The sequence below is a fragment of the Lagenorhynchus albirostris genome, unplaced genomic scaffold (assembly GCF_949774975.1).
Source record: "Lagenorhynchus albirostris unplaced genomic scaffold, mLagAlb1.1 scaffold_275, whole genome shotgun sequence".
In the NCBI taxonomy this organism is placed as follows: Eukaryota; Metazoa; Chordata; class Mammalia; order Artiodactyla; family Delphinidae; genus Lagenorhynchus; species Lagenorhynchus albirostris.
In genome coordinates, this window is record NW_026783373.1 from 157,431 (window position 1) to 180,645 (window position 23,215).

General features: G+C 46.3%; 1 protein-coding gene across 3 annotated transcripts in view; it reads left to right on the forward strand.

Moving 5' to 3' along the window:
• The window catches only part of LOC132514309 (myoferlin), a 141,574-nt gene extending 118,714 nt beyond the window's left edge, over positions 1 to 22,860 (forward strand). For 2 of the 3 annotated variants that reach the window (XM_060138919.1, XM_060138920.1), the window contains 12 exons: positions 153 to 318; positions 3,492 to 3,568; positions 6,946 to 6,957; positions 8,425 to 8,523; positions 9,940 to 10,065; positions 12,312 to 12,467; positions 12,901 to 12,992; positions 16,787 to 16,957; positions 17,681 to 17,829; positions 20,359 to 20,498; positions 22,569 to 22,657; positions 22,746 to 22,860. In XM_060138919.1, coding sequence (XP_059994902.1) covers positions 153 to 318; positions 3,492 to 3,568; positions 6,946 to 6,957; positions 8,425 to 8,523; positions 9,940 to 10,065; positions 12,312 to 12,467; positions 12,901 to 12,992; positions 16,787 to 16,957; positions 17,681 to 17,829; positions 20,359 to 20,498; positions 22,569 to 22,657; positions 22,746 to 22,845 — 1,377 coding nt within the window. In that variant the 3' untranslated portion in view covers positions 22,846 to 22,860. Of the gene's footprint in view, positions 1 to 152; positions 319 to 3,491; positions 3,569 to 5,485; positions 6,958 to 8,424; positions 8,524 to 9,939; positions 10,066 to 12,311; positions 12,468 to 12,900; positions 12,993 to 16,786; positions 16,958 to 17,680; positions 17,830 to 20,358; positions 20,499 to 22,568; positions 22,658 to 22,745 lie in introns of those variants that run through there. The other variant, XR_009538736.1, reaches the window with a different exon arrangement.
• Positions 22,861 to 23,215: the final 355 nt, after the last annotated feature.

The window sequence follows — 23,215 nt, forward strand, 5'->3', positions numbered from 1 at the left end:
ATGTACATTACTGAACTGCTCGCTGTGGGTCCCAGGGGCTACACCAAATGGGCAGAAAGAGCCTGGGTTGGTCGCTTTGGGGGAGTTAATCGGCAAAGCTGCCCTTGTCAGGTCTTAAACAGAAAAGTGACACCTACCTCTGTGACCCCCAGTTCTTGCCTAAGGAGGAACTGTACATGCCTCCGCTGGTGATCAAGGTCATCGACCACCGGCAGTTTGGGCGCAAGCCCGTTGTGGGCCAGTGCACCATTGACCGCCTGGACCGCTTTCGCTGCGACCCTTATGCAGGAAAGGAGGACATCGTGCCACAGCTAAAAGGTAAATGCAAGTCTCTAAATAGCATCTTGGGACTTTTCATGTTGAGTTGATTTAATCTTTACAAACTCTCAAAGTAACTACTCATTGTCCAGATTTTGCAGATGAGGAAACACTTTGATTTACAGCACACTATGTAACTTTCCCAAGGTAATATAGTTAGTAAGTGGCAGAGCTACCCTTGAATCCTGGCCTTGTTTGAGGGGACCCAATGCTCAAGCTATTACTTTCTGAATTGTCCTGCTCCTGGATGAACATGCTTTTTTGTATCATCCAGCAGAGAAGGCAAGACAATGGGTGATTGCAGTTTGCTGTGATAAGTTTTTTTAAAAATAAATTTATTTATTTTTGGCTGCGTTGGGCCTTCATTGCTGCGTGCGGGCTTTCTGTAGTTGCAGCGAGTGGGGGCTACTCTTCGTTGCGGTGCGCGGGCTTCTCATTGCAGTGGCTTCTCTTGTTGCAGAACACGGGCTCTAGGCATGTGCAGGCTTCAGTAGTTGTGGCACGCAGGCTCAGTAGTTGTGGCTTGCGGGCTCTAGAGTGCAGGCTCAGTAGTTGTGCACACGGGCTTAGTTGCTCTGCGGCATGTGGGATCTTCCCGGACCAGGGATCGAACTCGTGTCCGCTGCATTGGCAGGCTAATCCTTAACCACTGCACCACCAGGGAAGTCCTGTGATAAATATTTTGATGGGGAAATACAGCGGCCCCTCTGTAAGCACTGAAGGAGTGGGGGATTTTTATTTTAAATTGCTTTCCATCTATTGTCCTGCCTCATTAATGCATCACAACATTGTTGTGATATAATTTGAAAAATATGATTTCATTGTTATCTATTGAAGAAAAAATGACACCTGCTTGAGTTTAAATTGCTGGCCTTGGGTCACATAAGTGACAGAGCAGAGTATAATACTTACTTTTGGGTTCTATACTAAATAATAACTAATGAATAGCATTTTGCTCTTGTTTATTCAAGAATTACTTGTTTTTTAATTTACCATGTGGCAGAGACTGTTAGGGGCTGGGGACTGGGTCCCATCCGTGAACAAGATCCCAGAGCCCCTAGGCTCATACGATTAAGCCCAGTGGAGAATTGACACCCATTCATCTGATCGTTGTAGCCTCCAAACCGAAACAGATGTCTTCTATTTGAGAGCCGTTCTGCTAACCAGTTCTATTTAATCTTCCATACGGTTTGGTATTGATTTTACAGAGCCTCTGAAGCTCATCTGCTATGTGGGTCTGAGCATCCTGTATCCCTGATTCAGAGAAGAGAGAAAAAAATTCACAGTCACACTTGAGCAAAACCCTACATGTGTTTATCCATACATTTCCCATGGAAAGCATTTTTGTGCTGAGTTGATGGTGCCTAAAACAGCAACATTTTTATAACATCAAGGATTAATGTAACTGCAGGCATTCTTTTATCTGGGGTTACTTAATGGAGAGAAACTGTTTTCCTAGTGTTTTTCCTATTGCTTTCATGAGAGAAAGTTCTTTGACACGAATATGTGAAATCATGAGGAAGGTACAAATGCTGCAGATTTTCTCTGGCCCCAGAATCGCTTGTGTAGACCTACTCGTGTCTATGGGTCAGGGTTAGGCAGAGGTCTCCTGGTTCATGATTCTTTGTAGTTAGTGTGAAGTGAGGTCAAGGCTTCAGAAAGCCCCTGAAGAGGAAACTCCTTAAGGTGTATGGGGAGCACAGTGTTCCCAAGGCCAGAACCTGTTATTTTAGATCAATCTGATAGTTTCTTAAAACCCAACTGAGGTAAGAGTTGAGGAATGGACTTGGTTGGCCTAATGTTGGAAGCGCACAGAATAACTTTCCTCCTGTCCCCGAGGCTTTGTGTACGTGAGGATTGTAAAGTGGAGAAATGATAATATAGGAAGGAACTTGCATGCAGTTGTGTTCCAGCATGCCTTCCCACCTGGCTGTCCTGTTCTGTGTTGCTGCAGTTGTTGGGAGTTGGAGGGGAGCTATCTTGGAAGCCTAGAGACTTCTGATAGATCTGGGGGTGCCACCTAGCAACAGCATAGCAACTGGCGTATCATAGATGCTCAATAAATGTCAGTCTCCTCTGCTTCCCCGGTGTTCCGCTGATCATTTCTCTGACATTTACTAAGGGCCTGCTTTGCTCTGGGCTCTGGTATGATGGTTAAAACACAAGCTTTGGGGTCAGACAGACCTAGATTACTTACTTTCACTTGTGATTGTTTAACTGGAAGCAAGTGACTTGCTTTCTCTTAGCCTCAGTTTGTTTGTTTTTTAACCTCTATAATGGGTATAATGCCACACATATCTACAGGATTTTTGGAGGGGTTAAATGAGATCATGTATGTAAACAGGTTAGCCCACTGCCTGGCACATGGTAGGCGCCTAAAAAATGTGTTTTCCCTCCTTTATGTCCTATACATCAAATGCTGGGTTAAACACAAAGTTCTTTTGGCTTGGCAGAGTTTGTTCTGTCTGAGTTCTGCCCTCCTGTTGAATGTCTGGCTGCCTGATGCCTTCTTCCATAAAGGGTAGCCGTACCTCTCATCCCACCCGGCCCCAGGCTGAGGCTTCAGCACCCCCTTCAGCTGAACTGAACCTGGTGAGCCCAGGGGCTGCTCCTGAGCCCTTGCTCTAACCTCACCATCCAGAGCCACAAATATTCTGGGAATTATTTAAAGCCAGGATGTGTGCCTTTTCCCTCTGTGTACACTGTGAGAGCCACGCCGAATGAGCCACTGCAACTTCAGCCCTGAAACGTGCAACTCTTCACCCTGATTTGCTTTTCTGTGTCTTAGAACAGATTCCATGAAAAGGAAGCTCCTTTGGTGTAGCTCCCTCCAGCCCCCATTGCCCGACCTCACTCCTACATCCTCTAAAGACATGTGTTGACACAATTTTTTTTTCAGCATTTCCTGTGTACAGGATTGGGCTAATTGTCTAAGATAAAAGAAAAAAATGGGCCATAAAATCCCCTTTAAAATGTCTAAAACTGTATCATATTTTGGGAAAAGCAATGAATTGGGTTATTTTTCTACATTCAGACGTGGTCTTCTCCATTTAGTAAGTCTCATCCAGGAGCAAACTCTGCCTTCCACTGTGTGGCTGTTGAACTTGAACTTGGAGTAGAATGTTCGCCACTGTATTTTTGTAAGCATCTTAGATTATGAAATTGTCTTGCAGCCTCCTTTTTGTCTACCCCACCCTGCCGGGACGTTGTTATTGAAATAGAAGACACCAAACCATTACTGGCATCAAAGGTAGGCTTCAGAACTGATCATTGGATGATGTCAGTTTTATCTTCCAGGCATCTAAGCATTAGGTGAATTCAGTCAAACAACCATTCAGTGCAACTAAAATAAAATAACAAACCAGCTTATCACGGTAAAAAACCTGAATCTTACACTGTGTGGACTCATGTCCTCTACGGTGACATTGTGTGGACTCATGTCCTCTACCCTCAGTCACCCAGGATACTTAAAATATACTCAGACCTGTGCTCCACTCTCCACGAGGGAGAGGGATCTAGACAACAGTAAATTTTAAAATCTCCCCAAGTGATTCTAATGTGCAGGCAGGTCTGAGGACCTTTAGTGTGGACAGTCTGAATGATATCATTTGCAAGAAAGAGAAATTTCCGGAGCAAATACACAGCACCACAACGTTCAGAAGACGGATACATGTAGCACACTAGTTTTTTCCCCCACATGAAACAGAAGTGTCATGGGTTTTTAATGACCCTATTTGTCAGTGTATGGGATATCACCAACTTTTATATTCACTGTGGTTTTCCAAATCAAGAAATTGGTGGAAATGCTCATTCAGGACCCTATGTTAAAACCATTCTGGCCAGCTCGACAAGAAGGAGAGGGAAAAAAAAAGTTCCCAGCCCAGAAAAAAGAAAACATCAGATATCTCCCCGTTTCTGTTGGCATTCACGATGGACTTTCACAGCATGTTTTAATGTGCAAACTGGCCGAAAAGTGCACATGATTGCACTTTAATGTGTTATGTCCATAAACAGTGCCTTTAAAGAATCCACTTTCTTCCCACTGCATTAAACTCACTAACAATTGGACCATACTAAATGTGGGCTCTGCAGCCAGCACTGCATAGCAGTGTGTTTGATTCTATTCCCTGAGAATCCTCCACAGTCAGAAATGACAATAGCAAATATGCAAAACCACTGTGTTCACTTTATAAACAACGCCAAATAGTCCCAATAAAACAGTAGTAGCCTAGGACGAAGCTAAGTGTAATATACTTAAGATCTTTTACGTACATTTTCACAACAACTCTGGAAAAAGCCAGTTTAAGATCCTGCTCTGTAATCAGCCTCCAGCTTTCCTGCCTCCCGTTGTGAATCAGCTCTTCTTTGGGCTTTCTGTATACTCAGTAGCCCCAGGTATGGAGGCTCAAGAAGAAGAATAAAGCCAGTCCATGCCCCAATCTCATTCATTTCTTAACAGTAGTTAACAGATGAGGCTACTGTAGCGACACGTTGTGAAAGTTGAGTTCACATCATATTTTAAGTTGCAGCTTAGCAGGGCTGAGGAAGGTAGTATCGGTCATTCTCATGTACTATAAATAACTTTCACTCAGCTGCTCTCCTAACAGCTACTGGAGGTGTACTGTGTTGATAAGAAAGGCTATTTGGAATTGCCTCTAAAAATCTGATACCACCTCTTCATTGGGGAATATAGCACTCATCTGTGCAAAGTCAAATGAGCAAAGTTGAGCTGTGGAAGAGCCAATGACAAGCTTGCTGATGTCCCAGATTACACATACATGTAATCCACGTGCATGCATGTAATCCACGTGCATGCATGTAATATATATGCATGCAGGTGATATGCATGTGTTACGTGTACGTGCGATGTGTGTGTAATGAATACCTATTACCACTAACTCAAGTCAAGCCTTCTATTGGTAAATTGAGGGAATGGGTCAACACCGTGCTGTTGATGGGAGCTGTAGAATATGGCTCCAGGTGACAGTTTTGGGCTCGCAGAAACTCACACCACTACCCTGTGGTGACCCTGGGAGCTCTTAACAGATGGGCTCAGCACCGCCACAAGTAAAGCAGGAAATAAGCACTGGGGACAAATTGCTAAGTGCCAGCCAGATAACACAGACGTTCCTACGTGGCCATTTCAACAATTACCTTCCAATTCCAGTGCTTAAGCAGTATGTCAACAGCACTCAGCAAAATGGCTTCTCCAACAACAGTGCATGTATGTATGATAAGAAAATGCATGATGCTGCCTGGGGCTGCGGGGACCTCGGTCTAAAGACTTGAACTCTCCTTTCACATTCTTTCTAGATTTTGGAGTGAAAGACGATCTTTAAACAAATGTGATTATTTTAAGCTTCAGGGGAGAATCTTCTGTGCCATTTGGATATAATGAAGCAAGTTACTCTAGCTGCTTCAGCTACTTTGCCACGTGAACTAATGAGCAAGCGGACATGAATAAATTCTCCCATATTAATCCTAGATCTTAACATCAGCCATCTGTTCTGAATAACGCTTTTTAAATCATGAACTATTCATTTCTTTGAAATGATTTCCAATAGCTGAGGGTAGATGTGAATAAACAGACTCTAAAACTATGAATTCAGGAACGATTCAGAATGTGAAAACACTTTTGGCATAAAGTCCCTCTCTCCAAAATCTCAATTCAGCTGTGATGATTTAACTTTTAATCTCGCTTTGACATGAATCTAATAGAAAGAATTGTTATATCTATCTGTCTCGCTGCCTCTCTTGGCATTTCCGTGTGCTGAACAAAAGTCGATGTGGAAAATGCCGAGGGGCACTTGCAGAAGAAGCCCCGTGGCCGCCCAGCACTCCCTGCAGGAAGTGCCTGTAGTGACGAGTCGCTGTCCCCTCACAGTGGAAATGAACTTGAAGTTAGGAGGTAGCAATTCTTCAGACTGCCCCTAAGGGTGAGCTTGGCTTATGTTCCAGCAGGTACCAAGAGAAAAGTCAAGCCCCAGCATCCTAGCTGTCCATTCTCTCATCTCCTGGTGGATTCTCCACGCAGAAACGCAAATGGGAGGATTTGGCCAATGAGAGACTTGACATCCATTTATGGGTGGATATGTATATAGGTGCTTTATCGTCGGCATGGGGAAAAATCAAGAAAAGATACTTACATGATGGTGCTGCAGTCATGTTGGACATAAACATCTTGGGACAGGAGTTTTTGAAGGAATGAGAATTAGGCCAAGTTGGGGATATACTTTAGAAGCTAAATGGAATAAGAGGTTTGGGGCAGGAAGATGAGTAACTGTATTCATCCCCACCTCCACCCCACCTTCTCTGTGATCACTATGCTGGTGGACAGATTGTCCAACTCTATTAAGACATGGGACATGGGTGGCTACCTCCAAGCCTTTTATTTTAATACTGTTTGTAACTCTTTTGCACATTTCAGAGAAGAAGCCAATAAGGTGTGTTCAATTATGAGATCATCTTGAATAAATAATCCATCAAAATGTTGATAACATAAGGCATGGATGAACAGTAACATCTCCTTTTCTCTTTCTCATTGAATCTAATGCTCATGGGGTCTCCATCTCTGTGTGACCTGTACGTGGTTCGTCCTCTTCCTGCCCATATATATGCGATGGGCAGCTAACAGAAAAGGTAACTATTATACACATTTTGCTAGACTTAAGATTCATGTATTTTCTGCCTGTAGCTGATACATAAATAAATAAATAAATAATTCTTTAAATCCAGGGTTGGGTTACTGATCTATAAAGGGGAAATAACTGTAGGTGTGTGTATAAACATACATATACCGTATACAAATAAGAAATAACTGTAGGTGTATGTATAAACATATATATATATACAAATATACAAATAAGAAATAGCTTTTCTTGAGTGTTCCTTCTTCCTTCCCCCCAGATGGAAGAAGAGGCTGTGTTGCTGGTGACACACTCTTTTGGGCAAGCTCACTCTTCCTAGGTAGATTAAGCCACGGGTGGGTCTGATGGGATCTATTCTTATTATAAATCTGAGTGGAATTTATAGTAGCCTTCGATAAACTACAGCCTTCTACAGTTTGAGAATGTTGCACGAGGGATTCTAAATGCTGTCCCTCCTGCCCAATCAAAGAACCACCGGATTCTGAACTCTGGCTGCACGTTACCTGGGGAACTTTTGAAAGCATCCTGTATGCCAGGTCTCACCCCAGGCTGATTGAATTAGAATCTCCAAGAATAGGTTGGGAGCCACTGGTCTAAACAAACCATGATGCCTCCCTGCTCTTGCTTCACGTTTTATAATTTTCAAAGCTCCTTCTCCTAATGATGTTATTTGATGTCCAAAACAACTCTATGAGAGACTTCCCTGGTGGTCCACTGGTAAGACTCTGTGCTCCCAGTGCAGGGGGCATGGGCTCAATCCCTGGTCGGGGATCTTGGGGAGCTAAGATCATCCCACGTGCCACACAGCGTGGTCAAAGAACAAAACAAAACAATCCTGTGAGATGGATGGGGACAGGTAGTGTTATTATCCTATTCGGTGGATGAAGAAAATGATGCTCAGAGATGTTAAACAACGTACCTGATGTGGTATGGCTTGTAACGTAAGGGTATGGCTTCTAACGTAAAGGATGGAACTTGAATTAGAACCAGTGTTACCCACTCTTAGCTTAGTGAGCTCTGTTTTGCAACGCATTGCTGGCTAAAAGGGCTAAGGAAATGAAACAGTGGAAAACACATACTGGAGGATGAAATAGTAAACACATACTGAAGGTTTTCTTTTAATTTATCTGCATATGTAAATATCAAGTCAACAGGATAAAGGAGTAAAAACAGACAAATGAATAGATTGTATCCATAGAATGTAAGAAAGTCATCTAGTGTAGCTGTGGCCATTAAAGCCAAACACATTTCATTGGCCAAGGATCATCATTTCACCTCCAGCTTCTGGGTAGAAGAATCCTGAATGCTTTGGTGCGTGTAAACAAGAGTCATATAATCTCGCCTCTTTTAGGTTCAGAAGTACCTGTTTCTCTTGTCTATTACCTATGAGTTTTCTTGCAATGATTGGAAATCCAGGGCATCACTAAAGATTTTTCCATTTTCATGTGTCTTTCTTTAGGAGGAAGAAATTATTGACTGGTGGAGTAAATATTATGCTTCCACAGGGGAACATGAAAAATGTGGACAATATATTCAGAAAGGCTATCCCAAACTCCAGGTACCTGGGCCTATGCTACTGTGGGTGGGGGATTGACATGCGTTAAAACTGGCCACAGGCAGAGCTGAGTGAAAGACTGAAAGGTCCAATGGTGGGTGCTGAGGCTGAGGGGCCAGGAGGACCTCTGGCCTCCTGGGGAGCCCCCGGTGATGGATTTTGCCTTTGCCAAGATTCCCGGGGCTTGAGGACAGCTGTTGATTTATGGTTATGTGACTGCCACTTTAGGGCTTGGGGACATCTGGCCGAGGGTTGGGAATGGGTTGGCACTGCACTAATTAGGCCAACAATTGTCCAGTTTGACCAAGGGAGACCTTCAAAGTCATGGTGCTCTTGCAAAAAAGCATGAAATATCAACATGCTTTATTCTGTCCTCTAAACGAGCATCAGTTTCACTAGCTGAGAGGTTGATTCTTTTACATGCATGCAGTGTACAGTCACAACTGTGTGTCCAGGAGGAAGACAAGCTATTGGACTAGGCCAGTCTAGCTGTGGACGATCTTCCTGTTAATGGTTTGGGTTTTCCAGTTCTTTATTCATTTTTTCAGAATGTGGAAACATCTACTTTCTTTCATGTGATTGTCATAACATCTCAGTGCAGCTTGAGAAACACCAGTTTGTAAAGAATTGCTTATTTAGAGAAATAAACTAGGCTGGCAGATCAGCCCTGCTGTCCATCCTCCATCCCTCCCTCTTTCCTTCCGTTTTTCCTCCTTCTCCTCTTCTAGCTTTTTATCGAGGTATAATTTACGTACAGTAAAGTAATCCATTCAGTGAGTTGTGATAATTGTATATACACCTACATAAACCACTACCAAAACAAGGCAAGGAACATTTCCATCACCCCAGAAAACTCCTCTTACCCCTTTCCCTTCAATTTCTCACAACCTTCCAACCCTCTTAGAGACAACTGATCTGATTTCATCATCGTAGATCGGTTTTGCCTTTTTTTATACTTCAAATGAGTGGACTCATACACTACGTATTTGTGTGTGTGTGGCTTCTTTAGCCCAACACAGTAGTTTTGAGAGCCGTCATATTGTCTTGTGCATCAGTAGTTTGCCCCTTTTAATTGCTGAGTCATATTCCATTGTATGGATATACCACGACTTGTTTATCCATTCTCCCGATGATGAAGCTGCTATGGACATTCTAATACCATGTGGACATGTTTTCATGTCTCTTGGATGAATACCTAGGAATAAAACTTCTGCATCATAGAGTAGCTGGATGTTTGACTTCATAAGAAATTGCCAGACACTTTTCCAAAGTGGTCGTATCATCCTGCACTCCAGCCAGCAACGTGAGAGTTCTGGGGCTCCGTCCACATCTCGTGCCCATTTGGTATCGTCAGTCTTTTTGATTTTAGATTCCACCTGTATTTTAATGAGAAATTAAGAATCTGTTGATGGTTTGCAGATATATGACTGTGAACTGGAGGATGTAATGGAATTCGAGGGCCTGACAGACTTCTCAGATACTTTCAAGCTGTATCGAGGCAAATCAGATGAGAATGAAGATCCTTCTGTGGTAGGAGAGTTTAAGGTGAGTAAAATGTGTGTGTGTGTCCTGTTTAAAATCCATCTTTATTTTCTTTATAGACCTAGGATAAAGGACAACCAATCTCTGGGTCAGGGACATATCGTCTGACATCTGAAGGATGCTAGAAAATGCTAACAAGGAAGAGGACAGTGGGGTTGGGGGCAGAACACTCAAAGCCATCCTCCGTTATCTTTCAGCCTTGAATCCCGTAGAGTCAGCCTCTCTAAGCTCTAGTGCGCGTGTGTGTGCGCGTGCGCGCGCACACACACACACACACACACACACACACACACACACCCCCCGCAAAGCCATCCTCCGTTATCTTTCAGCCTTGAATCCCGTAGAGTCAGCCTCTCTAAGCTCTAGTGCGCGTGTGTGTGCGCGTGCGCGCGCACACACACACACACACACACACACACACACACACCCCCCGCAAAGCCATCCTCCGTTATCTTTCAGCCTTGAATCCCGTAGAGTCAGCCTCTCTAAGCTCTAGTGCGCGTGTGTGTGCGCGCGCGCGCGCGCGCGCGCGCGCACACACACACACACACACACACACACACACACACACACACACACACACACACACACACACACACACACACACACACACACACACACACACACACACACACACACACACACCCCGCCCCCCTCCCAGGCTTTCAGCAGGACCAGTGCAGCACTTTCCCAATCCATTGTCCTTGCCACCCTTCTCATCCACACTCTAGTCCATCTTCCACGCAACCAAATCTGATCGTGTTTCTCGACCGCTTAAAGACATCGCTTGAGTTTCCACCGGGTCAAGTCTCAACTCCTTCCAAGGGTTGGGCTGGCCTTTCACAAGCTTCTTGTCTCGCCTGCCACTGCATCCTCTCCAAGCCCCCAAACACACCCTGTCCTCTCACAACTTGGAGCTTTGGGACAACTTCTTCTTCATTCCCTCTCTGTGGTCTGACAAACTCCTACTCATTCTTTTAAGCGCCAGCTCCGATGTCACATTCTTTGTGAAGTGTTCCCTGGTTGCTCCTGGCAGGGTGACTCACTCCTACCCCAGGCTCCCTGGGTCCCTGCTGCTACTAAAGTACCATTCACACTGTAAGTATCTGCTTTCACAACTGCCCCTCCCTCCAACCACAGTTGGCAAATCCGTGGCAGATGTGCTGTTACTTCCTAATCCTTTCGAGTAGCAGACGTTGCTCATCTATCAGACCATTTTACCCTACACGTGGTTTCAAAATCCTTCTCTTTATAGCTTTCCACCAAGCCATCAAAGATGGCATGAGAGTCAAACCTACTTAGCACCCCTGTGCCAGACTGGATTCCTAGAGTTCGTTTTCTGGCCTCCAGTACCTGGCACGTGGTAGGTGCTTACATCATGCTGCTTTACTGAGTGAAAGTAGCTGGAACTGAGACCCACGTGTTCCGAATCCAACTTCAGTGCTTTCTCTCGTACGTAAGCTGGTTTCAAGAGAAAATGTAAGGCCTCTCAAGCTGGCCTGATGGCTCACTCATTCAGAAACTGCTTACTGTGTCCCTGTTCATGCCCAGCCCGGTGTTAGGTCCTGGAGATAGAGTGATAAACAAGAAATAGTTCCCTCCCTCAGGAAGCTCCCAGTCTAGTGAAGAATATAGACAATAAATAGACAGTGACGACGCAGAGGTCAGTGCTGCAATAGGGGTGAGTGCGGGGTTAGAAGAGAGTGTTAGGAAACCTATCCAACCCGGGGGCAATCAGGGAGGTTTCCTGGAAGAAGTGACACTTTTCAGCTGAGACCTGAGGGATGAATGGGAGTTTGCCTGGGAGTGGATGGAAGGGGGTTTATAGGAGTGATGCAGAAAAAAAGGGAAATCACCCTTTATACTTTATTGGGTTTAAAAAATAATCATTTTTATTCCTGTCTTCAAAAAATGTGCAGAATTTCACTTCTTATCACCTCCTTTGCCATCATACTGGTCCAGGCCACCTCCATGTCTTGCCTAGGTTTTTGCCGGGCCTCCCTACCTCTGCCCTGCCCTTTCTTCTCCCCTGTGATCTATTATGTAATTGCTTTATCATCACTCACTTTCCCCACTGGAAACATGCAAAGCACACCATAGCTATTTCTTTCACAAAAGGCAGCCCTTCATCCCCCAATCCCACAGCCCCTGTGGCTGCCCCCAGTGTCCTGGGGAAAAGGACACTGCCCCAAGCCCTCTGCCCTGATCGCCCAAGGTCCTGCGAGTACATCTGTGTGTCTCTCTCCTAGGGTTCCTTCAGAATCTACCCACTGTCGGACGACCCCAGCGTGCCGGCCCCTCCCCGGCAGTTTCGGGAACTACCTGACAGTGTCCCACAGGAATGCACGGTTAGGATTTACATTGTTCGAGGCTTAGAGCTCCAGCCCCAGGACAACAATGGCCTGGTAAGAGTTTGGGCGTGGAGCCTTCTCCTATAGCAACATAATTACAGTCATCCGCCACAGTAATTGTCATGTTCTTTCTTTCTGGGCTCTGTTATCTCACAAGGGGAAAGATACTCTATCAAAACAATCTGTTCAGGAGGATTGTCCCCGTGGGGATTTATCTCAGAGCTTGAAGGGGCTTTGGAGCCTCTGGTTCACCCTTCTCATTTTACAGACGTGACCTCGGAGGAGAATTGCTTTGTCACTGCTCCCCGCCACTGCCTCTCCTCCAAAGGTGCGCTGGCTGCACGGCGCCAAGAGGAAGCATTGCCCAGACCTGGTCTGAGGCTACCTCTTCTCATCGGGGTGGGAGCGGGTGTGGAGTCTGTCCCAGAAACTGCCTTGAACTGGCACCCCGTGGTGACATAACCTGCTGTCTGTTTTGTCCCCACAGTGTGACCCTTATATAAAAATAACGCTGGGCAAAAAAGTAATGGAAGATCGAGACCACTACATCCCCAACACTCTCAACCCGGTGTTCGGCAGGTAACGGGCATTTCCTAACGCTTTTCTGTGGTTCTTTTCTTCTTGGCCTCTGTGCTAAGGATGCAATGGGTGCTAGGCTCTGCTCTAGGCTCGGAAGCTGTGAAACTATGTCTGTGAACTATTCAAATATCCAAGTCGGTGGGGCAGGTAATAAATACGTAAATGCACAAATACAAGAAATTTGTGGAAGTGAAAAGTACCATGAAGAAAACTAAACCAAGTCTGAGAGATTTGCTGTGAGACCTGGAGGGGCGGGGGGCGGGTAATGAGGCCCAGGAGTCCGAAGGGTTTGTGGCTTCTAGACAAGAAGGATAGGCAGTGACTTACATGTAGTGAAAGGTGGTTCTCACTCCCCAATCCTGCTGAGCTCTCTTTTCTGGGATGCTTTGACTCCACCACTTTGAGCCAGTATATGTGTTATTGACTCTGTTACCAAAACTGAGAAGGCAGCAGAAAGTGATGGGGTCAGATGTCCTGCTCCCTGTCTTCTGTTCCCGAAGATTTTATTTATTGCTGTGTTGGGTCTTCGTTGCTATGCGTGGCTTTCTCTAGTTGCGGCGAGTGGGGGCTACTCTTCGTTGTGGTGGGTGGGCTTCTCATTGCAGTGGCTTCTCGTTGCGAAGCACAAGCTCTAGGCACGCAGGCTTCAGTAGTTGTGGCTCATGGGCTCTAGAGTGCAGGCTCAGTAGTTGTGGCTCATGGGCGCTAGAGTGCAGGCTCCATAGTTGTGGTGCACGTGCTTCAGTAGTTGTGGCACGTGGGCTCAGTAGTTGTGGCTCGCGGGCTCTAGGGCGCAGGCTCAGTAGTTGTGGCTTGCGGGCTCAGTAGTTGTGGCTCACGGGCTCTAGGGCGCAGGCTCAGTAGTTGTGGCACACGGGCTTAGTTGCTCCATGGCATGTGGGATCTTCCTGGACCAAGGCTCGAACCCGTGTCCCCTGCATTGGCAGGCGGATTCTTAACCACTGTGCCACTAGGGAAGTACCCCAAAGATTCCTGAAATAGCATTACCGTCTTCATCATTGCCATTTTACATCTGTTCTGGACTGCTACACTGATCTCATCAGAACCTTCTGAAGGGTAAGGCACACCCAAGTGACCTCTAAGAGGACTGGCTTTTTTCAGCTATAAACTACTTCCACATTTAATAATAGCTACCATTTGCTGAGCTCTTACTGTGGATGTGCACTATACCGAGCCCTCCATAGAAAACATCTCAAAAATCTCACAACTCTGAGGGGCTACCCTCACCTGACAACAGAAGAAACGGAGGCGCGGAGGGAGTCAGCGCCACCTCACTCCACTGCTGAGCGGCAGAGCCGGGACTCACACCCAGGCCACCTGAATGCAGCGTCTGCAAGGCCGCCACCATCTGATTTTCACCTCAGTGTCAAACCCGGCAGCTGACAGGGCAGGCAGAAACGGCCCTGCTTTACAGGTGACAGAAACAGGGCACCAGAGCTGTGTCCACAGAGCTGGTGCACCGGGCAGCCAAGACTTAGGTAGAAATTCCTGACCAAGCCCCAGGCTTTTCCAACACCCTTGGTAATGTTTCATATTCCGGGCCAAGCCATCACCTGTAGAAAAATGTTCTTTGCACAAAACATTTGTAAAAACAGTGCTATTTTTCCCCAGAACCCTGCTGAGAAGGAGAACACTTGTTCTTTTGACGTGTGACTGTATTTTAATTTCTGGCTTTATTATCCTGCCCATCCGCTTCTTCTCTACTCGCGTTTGTTGTTGGGTGCCCGTATGCAATCCTTCCCTCTCTTGTGTGTACATGTGTGTGCACGCGCGCACATGCACACCCTCTGTGCTGTACACCCCGGGGCTGCGTGCTAGAGCCAGGCAGTGGAAGTAATCCTCTGGCAGTGCAATATGATTGTTTTCCTTTTCTTCCCCGGATCCAGCCCTGAGGTCTAGACAGGAAAAGGCACGCAGGGCAGGAAGGAGGGCTCCATGCGAGGGACACAGGGAAGCAGGGAAAGCCAGCTTTTACGGGAGAAAGGGGGCCCTGTCTGAATCGCTCATCTTGGAGCCAAGCACAAGCTTAATTAAGTGGCAGGAAAAGTCTAGCTTGGAGCCACCCCGGAAGGAAGTGATGCCGTCAGGCTCCGCACGGCCAATCGCCATCTGGTGAACGTGCAGACATCACCCCGCCCAGCAGGGTGGAGCCAGGCAGACGCGGTTCTGCAACCCCGCCCACGGCTGCGGTCCCTGGCCTCACTCTTCTCCAGGGTGACGTTCTTCTCAGCGGAGACCCTCAGGGATTCCATGAAAGGAATTCGCGAAGGAGCAGCCTTTCCTACGTGCTCGGCCACTGTTCAGAAGATGTTAATTGTGTTCTGAAGAACGACGTATTCCTTCATCAGACCAAGATGCTTGGGTTAAAAAGATAACTGCAGGACTTCTCAGAACCTTCAGTTTGCCCAGAGGAACAGAAGTGGTTCTCAAACTTATTTGAGCAAAGAATTCTTTTTCTCAAGGGACACATGTTACCTGTCCCTTGGAATCCAGTAATGGAATTTGGGGGCTCGTGTGGATATGGTGCTTCAGATGTGGCCATGACTCCAGCACCTTCTATCCTGGGCCGCCTTCCTCCTGCAGGCCCCCACCTGGCTGCAGCAGTCTGGAGAAGTCACTGAGATGTATCTAGGAGGCACCCGAGAAGCTTGTCTCCAGAGCCCCACTGACACATACCCTTCTGCTCAAGAGATTAATACTCCTGGCTCTTTGGGCAAGAACCAGGCCACACAGCAGAGTGACAGGAGGAGAAGTGGAGGCACAGTGAGAGAGGAGAGATGCAAGAGGCCTCTCACAGTTTTCTGTCCACAAAGTTTATTGAGCACCTCCTATGGGACTCAGCCCTGTGTGCAGATACAGAACCGAACCCCGCCCCTCTGGAGCTTATGCTGTACAGCTATCACCATCCCAGAATTGGCACCATATTGCTCACCTGCCACAGAAATTACTGTTTGATCGTTTATCGTTCTCTCAGAAGTGTTTGCATTTTAATACAGATACTATAGAAAAGCCTTCACAAATCAGTGGCAGAGCCAGAGAGCCTGGGAGGAGGGAGGGAGCCTTCTTGGCAGCCTTCTACTTCCCCCCTCCAGACCCTCATGCTTCTGTGGGGTGAGTCCAGGGTGTTCCATGGGGTGGTGGTCTCTGTTGAGGCAGAGAAGGTAACATAGTAGGGGCACAGATATGGGGGCTATAAATCAGGGTGCTTGTGCCTTACTAATCTCCCAGCTGGGTAGAGATGACTGGGTGCCCAGATAATAGGCATATATGCTAATAATATTATAATTATTAATAATTATTATATAACTTATAATAATTTATTATTATTACTATTATAGCTATTGGGTTTTGAGTAATGCACTCATACCAAATGCTTTCTAAACATTTCTTCCCTTGACCCTTGTAACAACATGGGATGGTAGGGAATATTATCATCATTTTACAGATGAGAAAACTGAGCACAGGGAGGTTAAGTAGCTGGCCTAGGGTCCCGCAGCTAGTAAGCAGCAAAGCTGGGGTTCTCGTTAGGCATTTAAAGCCCCGGATCTTCTCCTGAGCAAGTGTACAATCTGTTGCTCTCATTACTAACGGGCACTACTTAATCAAGCATCCCTGCCCGCCGCCATCCACCTGGTTATCCCGGCCATCATGTCCTCCTCCTGCAGCCCCGGCCCCGGCCCGGGGAGTCTTTGTGCAGAACCCTGGTTTGTGTGAGACGCCCGGGTGGGATCATGGAGATTCTAACCTTGCATTTGTTTAATTTGTTTATTCAGAATGTATGAACTGAGCTGCTACTTACCTCAAGAAAAAGACCTGAAAATTTCTGTCTATGATTACGACACCTTTACCCGTGATGAAAAAGTAGGAGAAACGATTATTGACCTGGAAAACCGATTCCTTTCCCGGTTTGGGTCCCACTGCGGCATTCCTGAGCAGTACTGTGTGTAAGTGTTTGTTGACAGTTTGCTCCATCTAACGTTAATACCTGGGGAAGCTCTGGCGCTCCACCTCAGGGCCTGTCTTAACTGAGCCCCTGCTCGTTTGAGTCAGGTACATACTGTTGTTGATAATAGAATCATCTTAGAGAGAATCAGGACCATAGCATTGCCCATTCACATTGGCGTCTGTGTACAACGCTGGCCCCTGGAGCAGTGCAGTGCTCTGTGGGGATGGTGCAGGTAGCAGCCCCTAGAGAACCAGTCTCCACTCTCCTATTCTTTGAGCCCCTTCCCTCCTTGATGCCCAGGACCAAGAGCTGGCAATGTTTGATGGCAGGAATTCCCTGCCCCTCCCTCCAAACTGATCAATTCTGTGATGTCCCTCTTTCCCTGAGTGCTAAACAGTGCCTTTCTGTAGTATTGAATGAGATACAGCTTGTGATTTCTAATTTGTAAGTTTCCCGATTGTGATTACAGGGATCTCAGTCAAACTCATTTTTTACAGAGGAGGAAACTGAGGGGCGGGGGGGAGTACCAATTGGCTGAGGCCAAAATGATTGTGGATTTTAGGTCTCTAAATCCTAAATAGATTTCTGGGCAAAAGCCAACGTGTAGAGCACATTCCCTGCTCCCCCGTTAACATGAGAGCACCTATAAGTATGTGTGTGTATGAATCCAAGAAGAACTTGTGTGCCCTGCGCAACTCCGGGTGTGGGATATTATTCACAGTTCTGGAGTCAACACCTGGCGAGATCAACTGAAACCAACACAGTTGCTTCAAAATGTAGCCAGATTCAAAGGCTTCCCGCCACCTGTCCTTTCTGAAGACGGAAGTAGAATCAGATATGGAGGACAAGACTACAGCCTAGATGAATTTGGTAAGCCCATTGCCATGGATGGCAAGCTGGTTACAAGTTTGCGTTGGGGAGGGGGGTGGACAGAGCAGTACCCTAATACCATAGGGAATTCCGTACACATGACTGTCTAACAAAAGCCCCATTATAGTAGAGTTTTGCTGTCATGTCAGGTGTCAAGGTGGACACGTTTTCTTGTCTGTCTTATGTTTCACTTGACCTTTTTAGGTCATAGCCATTTGAGCTTTGAACACAAAGTTCTAATAATTAACTTATTTCCATGTAATGCATAATTATCTCAAAAGTGCTCAGATGGTAGTGGAAGAATTTCTCCTCCAATTTTATTCCATCATTCTCCCAGTCCTTCTCTGAGAAGGCTCAGGGATGCTGGGGGCTGGTTTGAAGACTCTGCTGAGTTCACATCTGGCTCACATCCGAGCTTGAGGTCTTGCTCTTTCCTCAGCGGTAGTTTATAATGCAATCTGTCCTGACACGTAAACAGCTAACTGCATCATGACAGAGACTGAAATAAGCTTAATAGAGCATAAGAGCTGTGGCATGATTCAGTGTTTCGTAGGGAGGAGGGCTTCCTGGAGGGGCTGGCAGTGGGCTGTGGCTTTGAGGGCACATGGGAGAGCCAGAGAAAGCTGAGCCCAGGGCATACGGGAGTGAAAGTGCTTCCTGATCATCAGCTGTTTTTTCTTGACATTGTAAGAAACTATATTTGCCTGGCTCTCTTAAGAGGACTTGGTCGATATCAGGGATGATAAGATGTTTAACAAATGTTGATGCTGCTGTTAACAGGAGAACTTGCAAAAGGGACTGGGAATAAACTGGCAAGCAGCATGGCCCCATGGAGAAGATTACCCCCAACAATTAAACAGTACCCCCAGAAAGCTGTATCAGTCAGGATTGTTCCAGTTACTTTTGTCACATAACAAATCACCCCAAAAGTTAGCCGCTGAAAACAACCATATTGTTTTTATTTTTTTAAATTTTTATTGGAGTATAGTTGATTTACAGTGTTGTGTTAGTTTCTGCTGTACAGCAAAGTGAATCAGTGATACATATATCTACTCTTTTTTAGATTCTTTTCCCATATGACAACCATTTTGTTTTGCTTATAGTTTTGCGGGTTAGCTGTTCAGGAAGGGCTCCCCTGGGCAGTTCTCACTTGAGTTGCTCACGCAGTCGACTGCTGTCAGAGGTTGGCCAGGGCTGCAGCCATCCGAAGGCTCTGCTGAGCTGGATGTCCAGGGTGGCTCACGCACGTGGCTGGCATCTGCTTCTGGCTCTTGGATGGGGGCTTACGTGGAACTGATGACCAGAGCACCTACCCAGGCCTTTCCTGTAGGGTGATCTCTGGACACCCAGACTCCCTACACGGCTGGCAGCTTCCGCCAGAGCGAGCACCCCAAGAAGACCAGCCTGGCCTTTCATGGTTAGCCTCGGAAGTCACACAGCATCCTCTCTTTAGTGGTCAAATATGTCTGCAGATTCAAAGGGAGGGGACATAGACCCCACCTCCCCATGGGAGGAGTGACAGAGAATTTGGGGACTATGTTTTTTAAATGCCACAGTGATGCTACCTAGCTACTGTAATAGTTAAACTTACAAATTTCAGTGGCTTAACACAATAGAAGTTTATTTCTCATAAATTCAAAACAGGTACTCCTACAGGTGGGTGGCCCTCTTCCAAACAATGCTTCATGGACTAGGCTCTTCCATCTTATAGCTCTGCCCTTCTTCAGCTCAGGTGTCTAAGGTCACTGTTTTCTTCTGCGTCCAGAAGAGAAAGTACACACAGAGGATCCTACGTGAGAGGGTTTTATGGGCTAGGTCTTGAAGTGACACACATGTCACTTCCACCTACGTTATATTCTAGCCTACCTTGTTTGCACGGCCACACCTAACTGTAAGGGAGTCTGGGAGGCGGAGCGAGCCCCTGACACCAACGTAAATAGGGGCTGCTCTCACTTACACATTCTGGAGCGTTCTGGTCTCTTCACTATTGGCAGCCCACAAGTCAGAAATGAGCCTGGTTGGGGCAGGGCTCTTGGTCAGGAGCTTTTTTTTAAATTAATTAATTAATTAATTTTTGGCCCTGTTGGGTCTTCGATGCTGTGTGCAGGCTTTCTCTAGTTGTTGCGAGCAGGGACTGCTCTTCCTTGTGGTGCGCGGGCTTCTCATTGTGGTGGCTTCTCTTGTTGCGGAGCACGGGCTTTACGCGCCCAGGCTTCAGTAGTTGTGGCACGTGGGCTCAGTAGTTGTGGCGCACGGGCTTAGTTGCTCCACGGCACGTGGGATCTTCCCGGACCAGGGCTTGAACCCATGTCCCCTGCATTGGCAGGCGGATTCTTAACCACTGCGCCACCAGGGAAGCCCAGTCAGGAGCTATTTCTATCAACAACTCTTTCACAAGCTGGTTTGCACACTGGCACTGCCTGACCATTTTTGCAGAGTCTGGGGTGAAGTACTGCAAATCCCTCAAGGCGATCTGGCTGAACTGTTCCCAGATGCCCATCCCTGTTTCACTGTCCTTCTTTATTGCAGAAGCCAACAAAACCCTGCACCAACACCTCGGGGCCCCTGAGGAGCGCCTTGCCCTTCACATCCTTAGGACTCAGGGGCTGGTCCCTGAACACGTGGAAACAAGGACTTTGCATAGCACCTTTCAGCCTAACATCTCCCAGGTAAAGGGCTCTCTGAACCCCTCATCCACACTCCAAAGGCACTGGTGATAGCTGACACAGACTCGCCTCTTTTATCTTTTTTGGATACTTTTAGATATACACGAAATAGAAATGAAACTCAGGTTAGCTTCATCCCCAAGGGGAATTTATTGTAAGAATTTTCAGGTAACTCACTAAATCCAGACAGGAGAGTGACACTGACTCAGAACAACCTTGGACCAGGATTTCTCCCTGTCTCTTGTCTGTTTCTCTCAGAGTCTCCTTTACCCTGCACTTTTCCTTCCTGTGATCACCTTCCCACGTGTCAGAATATTGTGGACGGTTTCTGAGTTTATGTTATAATGTAGCCCCATCTACTTCCACACGTGGAAAGGATTGGTTGCCCCAACTTGGCCCATTTGTCCACCACTGGACCACTCAGCTCTAGCCAGGAGGACAGGGATACAGTACACAGGATGACTCATCACAGGGACCATGTTGATAGTGATGGGGGAAGGTCAGTTCCCAGAAGCTGGGGAGCAGTTCCCAGAGAAGCAAGGAGAGACATGGAAGATGACAAAACAGTCCATGTAGAAGCTTGTCAGAATGAAGATTTCCAGGCCATGCCTGCAGAGATTCAGATTCAATAAGTCTGGGGTGGGGCAGGGAATCTGAATTTGTAACAAGTATCTGGAGAGGTTCTGATGCAGATGGTTAGGAAGTCGTGCTTTAAGAAATATTTATCTAATGGATGCAAATATCGTTGACACTGATAGCCGAACCGTGGTCTCTTAAAAAGTGACCACAAGGAGCCTGGGCTTACTAGCTGATTTTGTCACTCGCTCTTATTTTGTTCCACATTTTGATTTCTTCCTTCTGTAATTATTCTTCTTTCCCCACAAAGAGCCCATTTCTCCTCTCTCCACTCCTACTCCTCAATTGAATAAGTCTTAAGACATTACAAAGCGAGGAAGATTGCTCCCTGGGCTACCAATACTTCCATCACCTCTGCCTCCTGCATTGGACAGACTCCGGGTAGGTCTTAGGAGACACCTGGATGCCTAATTTCTGCAGTGTGCTTGATGTATAATAGACCCTGGAGCCCTGGGGATTAGTGGGAAGAGAGTCAGGATCACAGTAACATATATCCCTTTTCAAGAGCTTCAGCTAATTCATTTCGATCACAGTGCATTAGGAAACCAGCCTAGTGGTTTCCTTGGCAACCTTCTTAAAGACCAGTCTGTTTTAGTCATGAACGCAGAGTCTACAGAACATCCAGAAACAGTTTGGGGGATTTACATTGGTTTGTATCGTTGATACAGTGTGTTAGTGGCATTCCTAGCCTGTCTGGAAGAATACTCCAGTCAGATATATGGGCCTGGTCTGTAGCCGTCAAAGACTTGAGTGGGGCCTCACCAAGATGGCGCCACAGGTGTCAGTCCAGGCTCTCACTCTCCCCCTTCCTGCAAGCTCCCTCTCAGGCGGTAGACACTAGCAAGCCAACGCAGGGGGTCCTCAATTTGGGGGGAACAGTCATGTTCTTGTCATTGTTTGAGTCTCTCCTTCGAAAGTGCCATGCTGTAAGTTTTTCTTTTACAAAATTAAATACCGTTTTAAATTACTTTTATTTTCTCTCAAGGTAAGTGGAGAAACCCTTGGGTGTCACAAAACTGGGACTGATATCAAGTAGGCAATGTGCAGATGGATAGAGTGACAGCGGGAACTCTGTTCTGAGTGTGAAGGGCCCAACTTTTAGTCATTGTAAGAGGGGGTGTGTGTGTGTTGGGGGTTGTGTTAGCCTTGGGAAGCCCCTCATTTTATTAACCAGGGAAGACTCAGACTGATACAGGTAGGTACATGCAGCCATCAGAGACTCCTGGGAGAGAATGGGGGGCGGATGGCCTAAGTGACACTGAAGGTATAAGATTCATCTTGGTTTGTTCTTTTACTCCATTTTTGTTTGCCTTCCATATGGACTAATAAATGAGGAGGCCTGAAGAACTAGTTTCACCTGAGACGTATGAAAGAAAATTGTAGTCTCTACCACCCATAATATAACTTCATTTCTCTTTTCATTTTTGAATGGCTTAGGGAAAACTTCAGATGTGGGTGGATGTTTTCCCCAGGAGTTTGGGGCCACCAGGCCCTCCTTTCAATATCACACCCCGGAAAGCCAAGAAGTAAGTAATCTTGAGACCCTGCTGTATCTTACTGGGGTCTTGGTTCAGGACCAGGAAAAAAAGCACCTTCAAAATGTGCTCCTTTCAGATACTACCTGCGTGTGATCATCTGGAACACCAAGGACGTTATCCTGGATGAGAAAAGCATCACAGGAGAGGAAATGAGCGACATCTACGTTAAAGGGTAAGAAAGACTGGCATGGAAGAGCATGCCAAACTCGGTGAACAAAGCAGACTCTCTCCTTCATGAGCGTTCAGTATTGAAAGTGTCCACTAGAGGATCCTTGATTATTTGAAGCTATTATATTTCATTAATGCAATCTGCTTAGGAAGCTCTAGGGAGACAAAGGGAGAGAGAACAGAAAGAAGAGAGAAACCTGTGTGCATGTTGTTTATGAACAGAGGCATCTGATGCCTGTAAGAACTGATAAGTGTTTCTTTTCTAAGAAAGTGGGTTTTGTTCAGTTTATTAAGCAGATTTGTTATGAGACTTTTTAGTCATGCAGTTCATTTTTACTCATTTTTAATACCTTGAGTAACTAGCCTTAGAAACAGAAG